At 43.8% G+C, this 16,936-nt stretch overlaps 1 protein-coding gene across 1 annotated transcript in view; it reads left to right on the forward strand.

Annotated features, from left to right (window-relative positions):
- The first annotated feature begins 8,455 nt into the window (after positions 1-8,455).
- Positions 8,456-16,936, forward strand: part of LOC140496224 (putative sodium-coupled neutral amino acid transporter 8) — a 50,605-nt gene continuing 42,124 nt past the window's right edge. Inside the window, exon 1 of the mRNA XM_072595725.1 lies at positions 8,456-8,647. Within this exon, the coding sequence (XP_072451826.1) occupies positions 8,456-8,647 (192 nt within the window). The remainder of the gene's footprint in view (positions 8,648-16,936) is intronic.

Consider the following 16,936-nt stretch of genomic DNA (forward strand, 5'->3'; position numbering starts at 1 on the left):
AAACGTTGCCCCTTAGGTCTCTTTTATATCTTTCCCCTCTCACCGTAAACCTATGCCCTCTAGTTCTAGAACTAGTTCTAGATCATGAGAATATTTTCCCAGGGTAGACATGTCTGACCAGAGGTAGTTTAGAGTGGATCTGACAAAAATTATTTCACTCCGATAGTGATAGAAACATAGAATGTGCTGCCTGACAGTGTGACAAAGGCAGACAGGTTCGCAGCATTAAGCAGTGTCTGGACGAGCACTTAAAATGTCAGGGCATAACAGGCTGTGGAACCAGTGCAGGCCAGTATAGCGGTGTTTGTTGGTTAGCAAAGGGTCTGTTGCTATGCTGTATGATTCTATGACAATCCAGGACAATGGAACTCACTTGATGAGCAATACATTCACAAACATTCACTCCACCACCAACACTCAGTTAGCAGCACTATGTCCCATCTACAAGATGAGCTGCAGACATTTACAAAGATTTCTTTGACAGTGTCTTTCCCATCCTTGACTTTACCATTTCCATTTCTGAAGAAATGCTGCTTATCTATATCTATTACAAACCACCAACTCCCACAGTTATTGTGACCACACCTTTTCACACCCTCCGTGCTGCAAGGATTCAATTCCATTCTCCCAGTTTCTTCATCTCTCTGTCACATCTGTTCCAACAATATCACCTTCCATAGGGCTGTCTCTGACACGACCTCCTTTTTTTCAACTAAGGATCTCTCCTCCCCCACTGTGTTTGATAGGGCCCTCAGTAATGTCCAAATCATCTCCTACACACTGCCATCACCCCTTCCTTTCCTACTCAGAGCATCAACAGGATTACCCTTTCCTCATGTCCCACCCCACTAGTCTCCCTATTCAAAGGATCATAGAATCATCATAAAATCCCTAGAGTGTGGAAACAGGCCATTTGGGCTAATAAGCCCACACCGACTCTCCAAAGAGTAACCCACCTAGACCCATTCCCCCTACCTTATAACTCTACGTTTATTCCCTACTAATGCACCTAATGTACACATCCCTGAACACAATGGACACTTTAGCATGGCCAATTCACCTGACCTGCAAATCTTTGGATTGTGGGAAGAAACCGGAGCACCCGGAGGAAACCCACGCAGACACGGGGAGAATGTGCAAACTCCACACAGACAGTCGCCCGAGGCTGGAATCGAACCCTGGCACTGTGAGGCAGCAGGGCTAGCTACTGAGCCTCTGTGCCATCATCCACTATTTCAACCACCTCTAGCAGGATACCACTACCAACCACATCTTCCCCTCCATTTGACTAACAACATTCTTCCATCACTCCGAATGATTCGTCACTCCCTCACAACACCCTCCCGTGCAAACACAAGATGTGTAATATTTACCCATTCACCTCCTCCTTCGTTACTGTCCAAGGTCCCAGTCACAACTTTGACACGAAGCAGCATTTCACTTGTACTTCTTTCAATCTAATCCACTGTGTTCACTGTTTACAATGTGGTTTCCTTTACACTGGGGAGATCAAACACAGATTGGTTTTGCAGAACACCTCCACTCTGTCTGTAGGAATAACCCTGACCTCCTTGCTTATTTGCCATTTCAATAAATCACCTTGCTCTCATGCTAACATTTCTGCCCTGGGTCTTAAATGTTCCAATGAAGCACAATGCAAGCTGAAGGAATAATACCTCATTTCCTGCTTTGTCCTTTTCCAGCCTCTGGGATGCAACTCTGAGAGTTGCCCACATGCTGTGTATTTTCTTTTGATCCACTCACTGGAGGTTTGACAGCTGCTTGGTTGACCCCTAAACTCCATTGAGTCTAGTTTAGCTGCAGCTCCTTGATGTTACGCTCTGTCGAATACTGCCTTAGTGTTGACGGCTATCACTCTCACCTCACCTCTCGAGTTCAGCTCTTTTGACCATTCCTGATGAAGAGCTTATGACCGAAACATCGACTGCCCTCCTCCTCGGCTGTGCTTTTCCAGCACCACACTTTTTGACTCTTTTGTCCATGTTTGAAGCAAGGCTGTAAGGGGGTCGGGAGTTGAGTGGCCCTGGTAGAACCCAAACTGGGCAACACTGAGCAGGTTTTTGCTAAACAAGTGTTGCTTGACAGCACTGTTGATGATACCTTCCATCACGTAACTGATGATCGAGAATTGACTAATGAGGATGGTAATTGGCTGGGTTGGGCTATTCCTGCCTTTTGTGTACAGGCATACTTGGAGAATTTTCTATATTTGTGGCTCGATTCCAGTGTCGTGAATAGGCTGGAAGAACTTGGCTGGGGGAGCAGCAAGCTTTTGGGCACAAGTCTGCACCACATTGCCAGGATGTTGTCAGGACCCATAGCCTTTGCAGTATCCAGTGCCTTGAACCATTTCTTGTGATCACGCGGAGTGAATTACAGTGGCTGAAGACTGGCATCTGTGCTGAGAGGGATTTCTAAAGGAGGCTGAGATAAATCATACATTCAGCACTTCTGGCTGAAGATGTTTGCGAATAATTAGTAGACGAACGATCCACAAATTGGTCATTTAATTGTCCATCATCTTTGAGAACTTGAGGCAGCAGGGCTATAGAGTTTCAATCTGATCCATTGGCTCTGGAACACTGAAGTCTGTCTTTCAGAAGCTGTTCCCATTGTCTGCAATCCTGCATCCGCTATTTTAGTTATGTTTGCTATTGCTCATGGCTGGCCTCATGCTTTTCATTGAAACAAAGTTGATCTCCAGTTTGATGGTAGAAAATAGAGTGATGAGTATAGTTAATTATGAGGTTACAAATTGTGGTAGAATACAATTCAGTGACTGCAGATGGGCCACAGCAACTCCTGAATGCACTTTTTGTGTTGCTGGATCCGTCCTGTAATTGTGAAGAAAATCTTGCCTTTATGTCATACCTTTCTTGACCACAGGCCATCGCAAGTGCTTCACAGCCAATGACAGTCTTTTGAAGAGCTGTTACTGTTGTAGTGGAGGAAATACCACTGTTATTTTGTGGATGGAAAGATCCCACAAACAACAGTGTAAGATGACCAAGTAATCTGTTTTTTTTACACATTGGTTGAGGGTTGGTCAGGACACTGGGGATAACTGCCCTGCTCTTCTTTCTTGGGCTGGTATTAAACATGAGTATTGCTAAAAAGTTATGTATTTTGTCAAAGCTTTTTTTTATTTTGCACTCATAGAGTCATAGCGATGCATAGCATGGAAGCAGACCCTTCAGCCCAGCTCATGCATGCTGACCAGATATCCTAAATTGATCTGGTCCTATTTGCCAGCATTTGGCTATATCCCTCTATACCCTTCCTATTCATTTCCCATTCCAGATGCCTTTTATAAGTTGTAATTGTAACAACCTCCACCAGTTCCATGCACGCACCAGCCTCTATGTGAAAAAGCTGTCCCTTAGGTCTCACTTTAAACCTATGCCCTCTAGTTTTGGACTCCCCCACCTCTGGGAAAAGGCCTTGTCCCTCATGCCCCTCATGATTTTATAAAGCTTGACAAAACCAACCCTCAGCCTCTGACGCTCCATGGAAAACAACCCCAGCCTATTCAACCTCTCCCTATAGCTCAAACCCTCCTGGCAGTATTCTTCTATATCTTTTGTGAACCCTTTCAAGTTTCACAACATTCTTCCTAGAGCAGGGAGACCAGAATTACACATAACACTCCAAAACTGGCTTAGCCAACTTCCTCTATAGCTGCAATATGACCTCCCAACTCATATGCTCAATGCACTGACCGATAAAAGCCTTCTTCATTATCCTATCTACTGTAACTCCACTTTCAAGGAACTATGAACCTGCACTCCAAGGTCTCTTTGTTCAGCAACTCGCCCCAGGACCTGACCATTAAATGTATAATTCCTGCACTGAATTGCCTTTCCAAAATTCAGCACCTCACATTTATCTAAAATAAACTTCATTTGCCACTTCTCAACCCAGTGGTCCAACTGATCAAGATCCCATTGTAAACTGATGTAACCTTCTTCATTGTCCACTACACTTGCAATTTTGGTTTTATTTATAAACTTACTAACTATACCTCCTATGCTCACATCCAATTCAATTATATAAATGACAATAAACAGTGGACCCAGCACCGATCCTTGTGGCACACCACTGGTCACAGGCCTCTAGTCTGAGAAGCAACCCTCCACCTCTGTCATCTACCTTTGAGCCAATTCTGATTCCAAATGGCTAGTTCTCCCTGTATTCCATATGATCTAACCTTGCTAACCAGTCTACCATGAGGAACATTGTCGAACGCCTTACTGAAGTCCATATAGATCATATCCACTCCTCTGCCCTCATCAATCCTCTTTGTTACTTCTTTTAAAAAAATCAGACAATTCACAAGAATATAAATGGAAAGGGCAAACAACTTTTTGTTTGTACAGCATGAGAAGGGAATGCTGAGTGGTTCAAGTGTAGAATCTGATTGGTAGAAGTTCTCACACAGTGAATGCACCAGTTAGATGATGACTGACAGTTAACTGTCAAGCATTGTTTAAATTTAAATCAGGCAAATTGACTCTGATTGGTCAAGGCTCTGTCTTTAGAAATAAACCAGAGAATGTCTGCCACCCATTTTGTTGTGTTTTTCGACATAATACAGCGATGTTGCACACATCTGACAGTGCAGCTGGAGCCCAGGTTTAACATCTCTTCTGAAAGGTGATAACTTGGTCAATTGTATGGCCTCTGTGCCATGCTTAGTGAACAACACTGAAGATTGCAAAATACAAAAAAAAGTTCTGCTCAGTCTTCATCAAGGAGGGAAAAAAATATATTTTTAAATGTCAAAAATATACTTTATTCATAAAAGAATTTTAAAGATATATAGCCACAAATGCAGTTTGGTTCTGTACAGTCAGGAAACAAACAAACATTGGAATTTTACTCGATCCAAACAAATCAAACACAACTCTCAGTTGTACGAGACTATAGTTAAATGCATTTGAGACACTGTGAAATGGGGGATTGCGGGCGGAGGATCCAATGACAACATAGGCCCCTATTTAAGTTCAACAGAAAGACCTCAGATAGTGTATATAAAATATCGGAAGTGGAGATGTTCAGGCATTTCAAAAGAAAACTATTTTCGGACAGCTGACCCTCCTAGTGTCGTAGCGAGTGTCACACTGTAGCAGTAGGGCTGGAGAAAATAACAGAAATATAGACAAAATGTTCCAATTGTATGGGGTTTTGGTGAGACCACACCTGGAGTGTTGTGAGCAGCTTTGGTCTCCTCATCTATGGAAAGATTTTCCTTCATAAAGGGAGTGCAACAAAGATTTACCACACTGGTTCCTGGGATGGCGAGGCATTCATATAAAGAGAGAGAGAGTCATGGAATCACCAAGGGTCAGTTAGCACTATACTGGCTGGAGTTTACATGGACTCACAGTCTAAGCTTACAGAATAGGCTATAGAGGATTGAGATAAGAAATTTCTTCATCCAGAGAGTGGTGAGCCTGTCTCTACTAGAGAGAGCGGTTGGTTCTGAAACATTTAATGTTTGCAAGAAGGCGTTAGGTATAGCTCTTTGGACGAATGGGATCAAACATTATGCAGAGAAAGCAGGAACAGGGTATTGAGTTAGATAATCAGCCATGATAATATTGAGCAGCAGAACAAAGTTGAAGGGCCGAATGGCGTATTCCTGCTCCTACTTTCTATATTTCTATGAGCATTTGAAGATTGATGTATCACTCAACCAGGAGTGCAGGTCGTGATTTTGATGATATCAGGTGACCATGGTTGGGGGGAGTTGGGGGTGGTAGCGTGTGTGGCCAGTTAGCTCAGTTGGCTGGGTAGTTGGTTTATTCCACAGTGTGACACCAACAGGTGTCTTTTCCCTAGGGTGGGGGATTTCCTAAGGTAGCAGTCAGCCAGGGGAACATGAGAAATATCGATTCTGGCATCATTCGACAAGGCATGAAGAGAAATGATAAACTGGGGGATTTTCTTTAATATGCCACACTTTACAGTGTGTGCTAAAACAGACACTGTCAGGTTGAGGAAATGATTAAGGAGGCATTTGGATATTTGCCTTTCTTGGCTGAGTCATTGCACTTAAGAGCAGGGAGGTTATACTGGACCTGTATAAAGTGTTGGCGAGCCACAATGAGAGTAATGGGTACAGGTCTGGAATCCACATTATAGGAAGGATATGATAACACTAGAGGTGGTGAGAAGATTCATGAGTGATAGACTCATATAATACAAAAACAGACTCTTCGGTCCAACTTGTCCATTTCTACCTGGTTTCACTCGGCCCATTTGCTTGAGTTTGGTCCATATCCCTCTAAACCTTTCCTATTCATCGAACCATCCAAAAACATTTAAATATTTTAACTTTTGAAATTTAGTCACTAACCTAACCAGCCTGTTCCCCAGTAAGTCTGACAAGCAATAATATGCAATTAACTAAATAACTAAGTTCTTGCGTAATGTTGATTGAGATATAATTAAAACAAAAATTGCATGACTCCATTTATCTTCAAAATCATGTCTGTTTATGTCCACTTGACAGCTAACTCAGTTTAAGGTCTTGTCAAAACCAACGCACCTTCAACAGTGTGACACTCGCTACGACACTAGGAGGGTCAGCTGTCCGAAAATAGTTTTCATTTCTACAATCAAAGCATTAAAAAACCTCAGCTTTGTGGAATTAGGAGATCAAACATTAGCAAACCCAACCTAAGTTTGGTACTGAATGCTTAAACCTTAGCAATCACCACCATTGTGTTTTGTAGCTATCCAGCATTAGCAAAACAACTCAGTCACAAGGGCTTGGATGTTCCGACAATAGCCAGCCATTACTCCTGCCCCTTCCTTGATTCCTTACATTTTAGTGGTTTCCTTTCCAGCAGCTCTGGAGCAGTAGGAAATGCATCCTGGGAGAAAAATAAACATTCTGAAGAAGGGAGAAAGAGAGAGAGAAAAACTCAGCCCATCAGGTTGCCTGTATATTCAGACATGCGCCACTCCTCTCAATCCAGGGTTTTCAGTGCGTCCATTGACCCGCCACTTGGTTTCATGCAGCAGCACAAGGCCCATTCACCCTGCTAACGGGAGATCCTACTTTCATTATTATGTTGTCTGAACTGGAGAGTCTTAGCTCTGCAGGGAGATTGGACAGACTGGTATTGTTTTCCTTAGAGTAGGCACGATTGAGAGGGGACATATATTTGATGCATAAAATTATCAGGATAGAGATAGGGTAGACAGGAAGAAGCGTTTTCCTTTGATCGAGGGATCAATGACCAGTGGGCGCAGATTGTAGATAAGGGGTAGTAGGTTTAGAAGAGATGTGAGGATTGGCTTTTTCACTAAAGGGTGGTGGGAATCTGGAACTCATTGCTAGTAAGGGAGGGAGAGGCAGAAATCCTCATAGCATTTCAGAAGTATTTCAATGTGAAGTTGCGATCGCAAGGCATGGGCCATGTGCTGGGAAATGGGATTGGAATAGTTAGGTGGGTTTCTTCGATTGGCACAGATTCAATAGGACAAAGGGTCTTTTTTTTCTGTGCTGTAGACTCAACAACTGGTTGAAAAGAGCTGCTATCGATCACAGAGTCGGCTCAGATCACTAAATTTCCAACAATTACCAAGGCCTCATCTCTCTTGGATCTCACAGCTCACATTGTGTGTACATTACAGTACAGCCTACACAGGGAGGAGCAGACGTTATCTCACCACAGCTGAGTTCTCCTTGCTCGGAGACTGAGGACTGAGGACGCACAGTGCTGACTCACAGCCTGCATGAGGTGATCGAAAGCGTAGAGCTACCAGACTCCCTCATTCAGATATCCGGGTGCAATAAAGTGAGAATCACTACTCTTTTCTGGGTCGAACAAATCCCATCAAAGCCCCCAGCTTCCCAATCCCTGGAATTTCACAGATCAATGCCCAATTCGCTAAACCAGCTTTTCACAAATTCTTCTCACGGCGGAATGAACAGCAACCCCCCACCTCAGGTTCTGGAATGCTCCTCATTCTTCAAAACTAGAGCTAAGAAAGTGAATTGAAAGTGACAGAACTGGGTGGTGGTTATCCCAACCAATGAGGCACACACATCTGATTAATATTTCGGCTAATTTTAAGCTGAAGAATTGAGCATCAATCTTCAAGGCAATGGGCGGTGTAGTGATAGTTCCAATCTCTGCTCCTGCGCCAGGTCAGTCTCGGCTAATGTGATCCCATTACGGCTATGAGGACATGGTAGCTCCTCCAACAAGCTCTGATTGGTGGCAAAGAAACGTTGCAGGTAATTCATTGGCCAGAGGACTGCCAATCCCTGCTTTCAAAGACTGAAGAGCTTCTGGAAGAGGTCAAGAGGCATGTCAGATCCCAGCAAGGACTGGGCCACGGGGTGAATCCATTCATGGGTAAACAAAGCAAACAGTGAGAAGATTCAGTAAACTCTGGAATAGTGCGGCAACAGGTACAGATGGATGAGCTGGCTCGAGAGAGTATCAATCTACTGGCCAAGCCAAGTTCACTGAACACAGAGAGGTCAGGTCTGTCATCCTGTGGAGCAGTATTCATCCTGTTAAAATCAGCCCTTGGTGCTGGACTCCTCAACTTCCCCTGGGCTTTTGGCAAAGCAGGAGGGATCCACACAGCTGTCACCGTGGAGATGGTAAGTCTGAGCTCCACTTGGTGCTTGTTCTCGATTAATGCCAAAAGTCGTAGCTTCAGTTGTCTTCTTTGGTGTCAATTCTTTGCAGAGGTATATTTCTGCTGGGGAACAAAGTCAACTCAAGTTTCAATCACTGCCGTGTTATATTATTCCCAGGACAGGGACAGCACAAGGTTAGATGCAGACTAAAGCTTCGTCTACAATGTCCCCATTAAATGCTCCCAGGGCAAGGCAGCACAGGGCTAAAAGCAGATTAAAAATCCCTCTAAATTGTCTCCCATCAAAAGCTCCCAGAACAGGGACAGCACAGGATTAGATATCGAGGAAAGATCTTTCTATTCATTTAAACTGAGAGTAAAGCTCCCTTTACAATGTCTCTATAAAACACTCCTGAGACATTGCAACATGGTGTCACTTACAGGGTAAAGCTCTCTCTACCCTTCCCCCATCAAACACTCCTAGGAAAGGGACAGCACAGGATTAGGTAGAGAGAAAAACATTTCAACTGAGAATAAAGCTCCTTCTACACTGTCCCTATCAAACACTCCCAAAACGGGTACTCTATGAGGTTAGAAAAAGGGTAGAGCTCTCTCTACTCTTTCATATTGAAGGTAAATTCTAAGTAGAGTTTCCTCGACACTGTCTCCATCAAACACTCCTGGGACAAGTACAATACAGGGCAAGAAATTAAGTAAATCTCCCCCTATTCTTTCAAACTGGAAGTACAGATTACTCTACACTGTCATCATCAGATACTCCCAGGATAGGAACAGCCCAGTGTCAGATGCATAATAGCATTCACTCTGCACTGTCTCTGTTAAATACTGAAGGACATATACAACGTGGGGTTAAATATAAAATAGAGCTCCATCTACACTGTCCCCCAACAAACACTGTGGGGACAGGTACAGCATGGGGTTAAATATAGAATAAAGCTCCATCTACATTGTCCCCCATCAGACAATGAGGACAGGTACAGCATGGGGTTAAATATAGAATAGAGCTCCATCTACACTGTCCCTCATCAGACACTGTGAGGACAGGTACAGCATGGGGTTAAATATAGAATAAAGCTCCATCTACATTGTCCCCCATCAGACAATGAGGACAGGTACAGCATGGGGTTAAATATAGAATAGAGCTCCATCTACACTGTCCCTCATCACACACTGAGGACAGGTACAGCATGGGGTTAAATATAGAATAGAGCTCCATCTACACTGTCCCCCAACAAACACTGTGAGGACAGGTACAGCATGGGGTTAAATATAGAATAGAGCTCCATCTACACTGTCCCCCATCAGACACTGTGAGGACAGGTACAGCTTGGGGTTAAATATAGAATAGAGCTCCATCTACACTGTCCCCCATCAGACACTGTGAGGACAGGTACAGCATGGGGTTAAATATAGAATAGAGCTCCATCTACACTGTCCCCCATCAGACACTGTGAGGACAGGTACAGCATGGGGTTAAATATAGAATAGAGCTCCATCTACACTGTCCCTCATCAGACACTGAGGACAGGTACAGCTTGGGGTTAAATATAGAATAGAGCTCCATCTACACTGTCCCCCATCAGACACTGTGAGGACAGGTACAGCTTGGGGTTAAATATAGAATAGAGCTCCATTTACATTGTCCCCCAACAAACACTGTGAGGACAGGTACAGCATGGGGTTAAATATAGAATAGTGCTCCACCTACACTGTCCCTCATCAGACATTGAGGATAGGTACAACATGGGGTTAAATATAGAATAGTGCTCCACCTACACTGTCCCTCATCAGACATTGAGGATAGGTACAACATGGGATTAAATATAGAATAGTGCTCCATCTACATTGTCCCTCATCAGATACTGAGGACAGGTACAACATGGGGTTAAATATAGAATAGAGCTCCATCTACACTGTCCCTCATCAGACACTGAGGACAGGTACAGCATGGGGTTAAATATAGAATAGAGCTCCATCTACACTGTCCCTCATCAGACACTGAGGATAGGTACAACATGGGGTTAAATATAGAATAGAGCTCCATTTACATTGTCCCCCAACAAACACTGTGAGGACAGGTACAGCATGGGGTTAAATATAGAATAGTGCTCCACCTACACTGTCCCTCATCAGACATTGAGGATAGGTACAACATGGGGTTAAATATAGAATAGTGCTCCACCTACACTGTCCCTCATCAGACATTGAGGATAGGTACAACATGGGGTTAAATATAGAATAGTGCTCCATCTACATTGTCCCTCATCAGATACTGAGGACAGGTACAACATGGGGTTAAATATAGAATAGAGCTCCATCTACACTGTCCCTCATCAGACACTGAGGACAGGTACAGCATGGGGTTAAATATAGAATAGAGCTCCATCTACACTGTCCCTCATCAGACACTGAGGACAGGTACAGCTTGGGGTTAAATATAGAATAGAGCTCCATCTACACTGTCCCTCATCAGACACTGAGGACAGGTACAGCTTGGGGTTAAATATAGAATAGAGCTCCATCTACACTGTCCCCCATCAGACACTGAGGACAGGTACAGCATGGGGTTAAATATAGAATAGAGCTCCATCTACACTGTCCCTCATCAGACACTGTGAGGATAGGTACAGCTTGGGGTTAAATATAGAATAGAGCTCCATCTACACTGTCCCTCATCAGACACTGAGGACAGGTACAGCTTGGGGTTAAATATAGAATAGAGCTCCATCTACACTGTCCCTCATCAGACACTGAGGACAGGTACAGCTTGGGGTTAAATATAGAATAGAGCTCCATCTACACTGTCCCTCATCAGACACTGAGGACAGGTACAGCTTGGGGTTAAATATAGAATAGAGCTCCATCTACACTGTCCCCCATCAGACACTGAGGACAGGTACAGCATGGGGTTAAATATAGAATAGAGCTCCATCTACACTGTCCCTCATCAGACACTGTGAGGATAGGTACAGCTTGGGGTTAAATATAGAATAGAGCTCCATCTACACTGTCCCTCATCAGACAATGAGGACAGGTACAGCTTGGGGTTAAATATAGAATAGAGCTCCATTTACATTGTCCCCCATCAGACACTGTGAGGACAGGTACAGCATGGGGTTAAATATAGAATAGAGCTCCATTTACATTGTCCCCCATCAGACACTGAGGACAGGTACAGCTTGGGGTTAAATATAGAATAGAGCTCCATCTACACTGTCCCTCACTGTAACTCTTGTTCTTCTCCTTATCCCATATGGTTCCAGGAGGCGATCCAGCCATCCTTACCTCGCCCATTTTATATGTGACTCCAGTCCCACAAATGCAGTTGATCCTTGATGGCTACAGAGTGGCCCAGTAGACCACTCCTTCAAGGCAATTGATGTTGGGAAATAAATGTCAAGGTGGTCATCTCCCAGGATGATTGGAAAAGATAAGTCAGCTGAAGAAGCCATCATAGATAAGATTGAACTTAAGCAGGATACAGAGTTCATGGTTCTGATTAGTCTAAGGCTGAATTAATCAACGCAGACTGTCTTTCGACTAGGGTCACTGGCCTGTTGTCAGCAGTCAGACACAGAAACCAGGTCTGTGGCCAAGAGATGGAGCATAACAACATTTTAAACCCCGACTTGATGGCTGTTGGAATGGAGTTAATGTGGCATTACTGGATGGAGACTGAGGAAGCAGATGCAAGGGTACAGCGGGCAGTGCCAGGTTCAGGCTACACGTGACTGCAGTGTGGCACAGTTGCTGACTCTGTGCCTCCCTTACAGGATCTATCCATTCACTGTCAGGAGGTGTCCATGGGATGGGGATGCACAATAAACTATTCACCATGCCCTAAGCAATGATTCCCTGTCTCTTTGCCAGCTAACCATTTGTAAATGTAAATACAAATGTGCCTGGAGGTTCTCACTCCTCCACCAGAACCATGGTGAAAGCATTGAAAAGATACAACATAGTTTCACTGTAAAGAGGCAATGACTGACCTTATTTTAGGTCAAAACAATGACTGCAGATGCTGGAAACCAGATTCTGGATTAGATTAGATTACTTACAGTGTGGAAACAGGCCCTTCGGCCCAACAAGTCCACACCGCCCCGCCGAAGCACAACCCGCCCATACCCCTACATCTACCCCTTACCTAACGCTACGGACAATTTAGCATGGCCAATTCACCTGACCTGCACATCTTTGGAGTGTGGGAGGAAACCGGAGCACCCGGAGTAAACCCACGCAGACACGGGGAGAATGTGCAAACTCCACACAGTCAGTCGCCTGAGGCGGGAATTGAACCCAGGTCTCTGGCGCTGTGAGGCAGCAGTGCTAAGCTAGTGGTGCTGGAAGAGCACAGCAGTTCAGGCAGCATCCGAGGAGCAGGAAAATCGACGTTTCGGGCAAAAGCCCTTCTTTTTGGAGTAAAGCTTCTTCAAGGCAGGCATCTTGTCCTGATCTTATTCAGCCTCAACTCTATATCCCTGACAATCTTTCTTATACAATTGATACCTTTGAGCATCTCTGCCTGACCTTTATGAACTGAGGGACTCTCCGTTCTTTAAGACCATTCTTACCATGATCTGAAATCCCCACCTGTTTCAAAAAGATCACCATCATCCCGGTACCGAAGAAAACTTATGCAATAAGCCTCAGTGACTACCGCATGTGGTAATGACCTTCGTAACTATGAGGTGCTTCGAGAGGTTAGAGACACCATCTCCCTGGTCCTACACTCGTCCCTGGAACATCTGGTTAATAAAGGTACCTACATCAGGCTCCTACTTACTGACTACAGCTTCAGCTGCAACACTATAATTTCAACCAAACTAAATTCCAAACTCTGAGAGCTAGGTCTCCGCTCTGCTCCTCTGCAACTGGATCCTCGATTTCCTGACCCACAGACTGCAATCAGTGAGTGTAGGCAACAGCATCTCCTCCACAATAATGCTCAACACTGGCACCGTGCAAGGATGCATGCTCAGCCCTTTATTATACTCTCTGTACACTCATGACTCTGTGGCCAAATTTTGGCCTGACTCCATTACAAGTTTGCTGATGACACCCTTGTCGTAGGCCAGATCTTAAACAATGACGGAACAGAATACAGGAAAGAGATAGAGTACTTGGTGGCATGGTGGAAAGATAACAAATTCTCCCTCTATGTTAGCAAAATCAAAAGAGCAGATCATTGACTTTGGAAAGCAAGATGGAGGACACCTTCCCTGTCTGCATTAATTATGCTGAGGAGGAGATAGTCAACAGTGCTAAGTACCTAGGAGTGACGATCGCCAATAATCTGTCCTGGTTCACCCACGTTGATGCTACAGTAGGAAAATACAGCAATGCTAGGAAGCTAAGGAAATTTGGCACGTCCAGAAAGATTGTTAGCAATTCTTTTAGAGAATAGGAAGAATTTAGAATGATATGTGCCAAATGCTAGCAAATGGGACAAGATTTATTTAGGGCATCAGGTCAACATGGGCAAGTTGGACCGAAGGGTCTCTTTCCATGTTATAAAGCTCTATGACTATATGTGCCATAGGCAGCAGACTATCCAGATGCCTCCTGGCTTGGTGCGGCAACTGCTCTGCCGAGGACTGTAAGAAACTACAGAGAAATGTGAACATAGCCCAGTCATCACGCAAGCCAACCTTCCATCCATTGACTCCATCTGTACTTCTCATTGCCTCATCATCACAGACCTCTCCCACCCCAGTTATAATTTCTTCTAACCTCCTCCATCGGGCAGAAGATACAAAAGCTTAAACACACACAAACACAGTTTCAAGAACAGCTTCTTCCCCACTGTTATTAAAGTCTGAATGGACCTCTCAAATTTTCAATTTAATGTTGATCTCCCTCTTTGTGCACCTTCCCTGTAGTTGTAACATTGTATTCCTCGCTCTGTTCTATTATGCTAATACACCTTGTACGGTATGATCTGTGTCTACTGCACGCAAAACAAAACTTTTCACCGTACCTACATACATGTGACATTAACAAATCAAATCAAATTAAATCAGATCCTCTCTTTTACAATCTATTAAATCTCTTGTGATAAATCCTGTCTGTCTTATGCAAAGTTTCAGTGTCTCGAATCTTCTGGATAATCTCAGTTTTGATAAAAGCTCATCTCACAGAGCTTCAAGAATGTCATGCAATCAAATATGCAACAAGGATGGAATTAGTCGTAACACCTTCCAGAACAAACAGACTATACCTCACAATGCAGCAGGCAATTTGAGATTTTTCCCTTAGACTAATTGTCAGGGTCAATATTCTCCCACGTAATTTCTCTGTGTGGGCCACGCACAGTTGTCAACTTGTCAATTTATTGATCAGCTCAAGTGTGGCCCTACATTTCATCGATTGAGTCCTTTCACTGGATTCATGTCTTTAGCTGTAGTATTGATGGCTGTAACCTTCATGTCTTCATATGTGTCCTGGAGGTCAGGAATTCACCATCACCCATGCGTAGAATATCACAGTGGTTGCACACGTGTGCAGCTGAGAGGAAATATTGCTTACAACCAGTGCAATTTCTTCACACTCATCACTATTTTCTTCTTCTTCTTCAGGCGTCTCTTTGTCGTGTGTCAATTATGTCTATGTCTTTTTTGTGGACAGTTCATCACATAATAATTTGATACACCTATTGACTGTTCCTTCATGAATTTCCTTGAAATTGTTTGCCTATTACTATTGGTCCAGTCTTGTCTTTTGCAGTCATTGCCAGATCTAAATATCCATCTGCTTGCTCTTTCTCTTTACAGAAGAAATTCAGCCATCCTTACCTTGTCTGATTGACATGTGACCACAGACCCACAGCAATATGGTTGATTCTTCACTGTCCTCTGAAATGGCCTGCAGGTCTATTCAGTTATATCTGACTGCTACTACACACTCAAGACAGACTGTTGAACTTTTAATTTGTCTGGTTGATATGAAGAACAACTTTAATGTTAACTATCATCTTATTTATTTATTTCACTTAATCTTTTTAGCTTTGTGCCTTCTCTTTTATTGTTCCATTTTATTACCATTTTGTCTCTAAGGTGGTGCCACATGTGGTAACATTATACACTTTTCACTGTACTCCTGTAACTTTGGACAGCACAGTGGCTCAGTGGTTAGCACTGCTGCCCCACAGCACCAGGGACCCAGTTTTGATTCCACCCCCAGGTGACTGTCAGTGTGGAGTTGGCACATTCTCCCCATGCTGGCGTGGGTTTCTTCTGGGTGCTCCTGTTTCCTCCCGCAGTCCAAAAGTGTGCAGGCTAGGTGGATTGCCCATGGGAAATGCAGAGTTACTGGGTAGGGGTTGTGTGGAATGCTCTTCGCAAGGTTGATCTGGGCATGATGGGCTGAATGGCCTGCTTCCACACTGTAGGAATGCTATGATTGTGTACTTGAGTAAACGTGATAGTAAAATCTAAATCTTGAAAGAATGAAACTGGACAATACCACTTTGTATCAATCTGGTCAGTGGCTTTAATGTTGGGTGCAGTTCTGGAATCCACGCTGTGTGAAGGGCATTATTGCATAGGGGAGTGCAAGTCAGGATTCTCAGCATTGAGATCATTATCACTGGAAAACCAGCTCTGCCGTGCGAGACATGCCCTTGTATTGCCAAAACAAACACTCTATTTGGAACTTGGTGGAGGCTGGCGTCTCCCCAGAGATTAGCGGAGGCAGTGAGGAGGTCCAATGTGGCTATTGAGACACTGGAGACTTAGATCTTTGATTAACATGGACAAGGTTCATTCATAAAGAACACAAGCCTCCAAACAACACATCTTTCTGGTCATCTAAGCACTAAATGTTCCATATTGGACAAACTCTACAGACTGGATACCCAGCTATTGAATCAGAGCTCAAGCAAGCTTAAGGGACAGCCTAACAAGGGGAAGACGTGTATCTGTGTCTGTGCTCACTTGTATGCATCTGTATCTATATATGTATGTGTGTGTGTGTCTGCTTTCACCTATGTATCTGTGTGTCTGCATCTGAGAATCTCTGCGCATGTACCTTTTGAATGCACATACGAGATTATTTTCTGTCCCTGGAATGACTCTTCAGACATCAGGAATATCTCAGCAAAGACTTAAATGTCCCCAAATTCTCATTCGTTAGATCAGTGCGCCAAGATAATAGAGGCAAAAACTGAACTTTAAACCAGGATGCTCTGCAGGAAATTCAAGAACCTTTATCACAGGACGATTTTAGAGATTCAAGGTTGACAGGCATGTACCCTTCCCCTTTAAATGAGAGCTGTTTAATTTGATTAAATGAG

Source organism: Chiloscyllium punctatum, chromosome 26, assembly GCF_047496795.1.
Source record: "Chiloscyllium punctatum isolate Juve2018m chromosome 26, sChiPun1.3, whole genome shotgun sequence".
Lineage (NCBI taxonomy): Eukaryota > Metazoa > Chordata > Chondrichthyes > Orectolobiformes > Hemiscylliidae > Chiloscyllium > Chiloscyllium punctatum.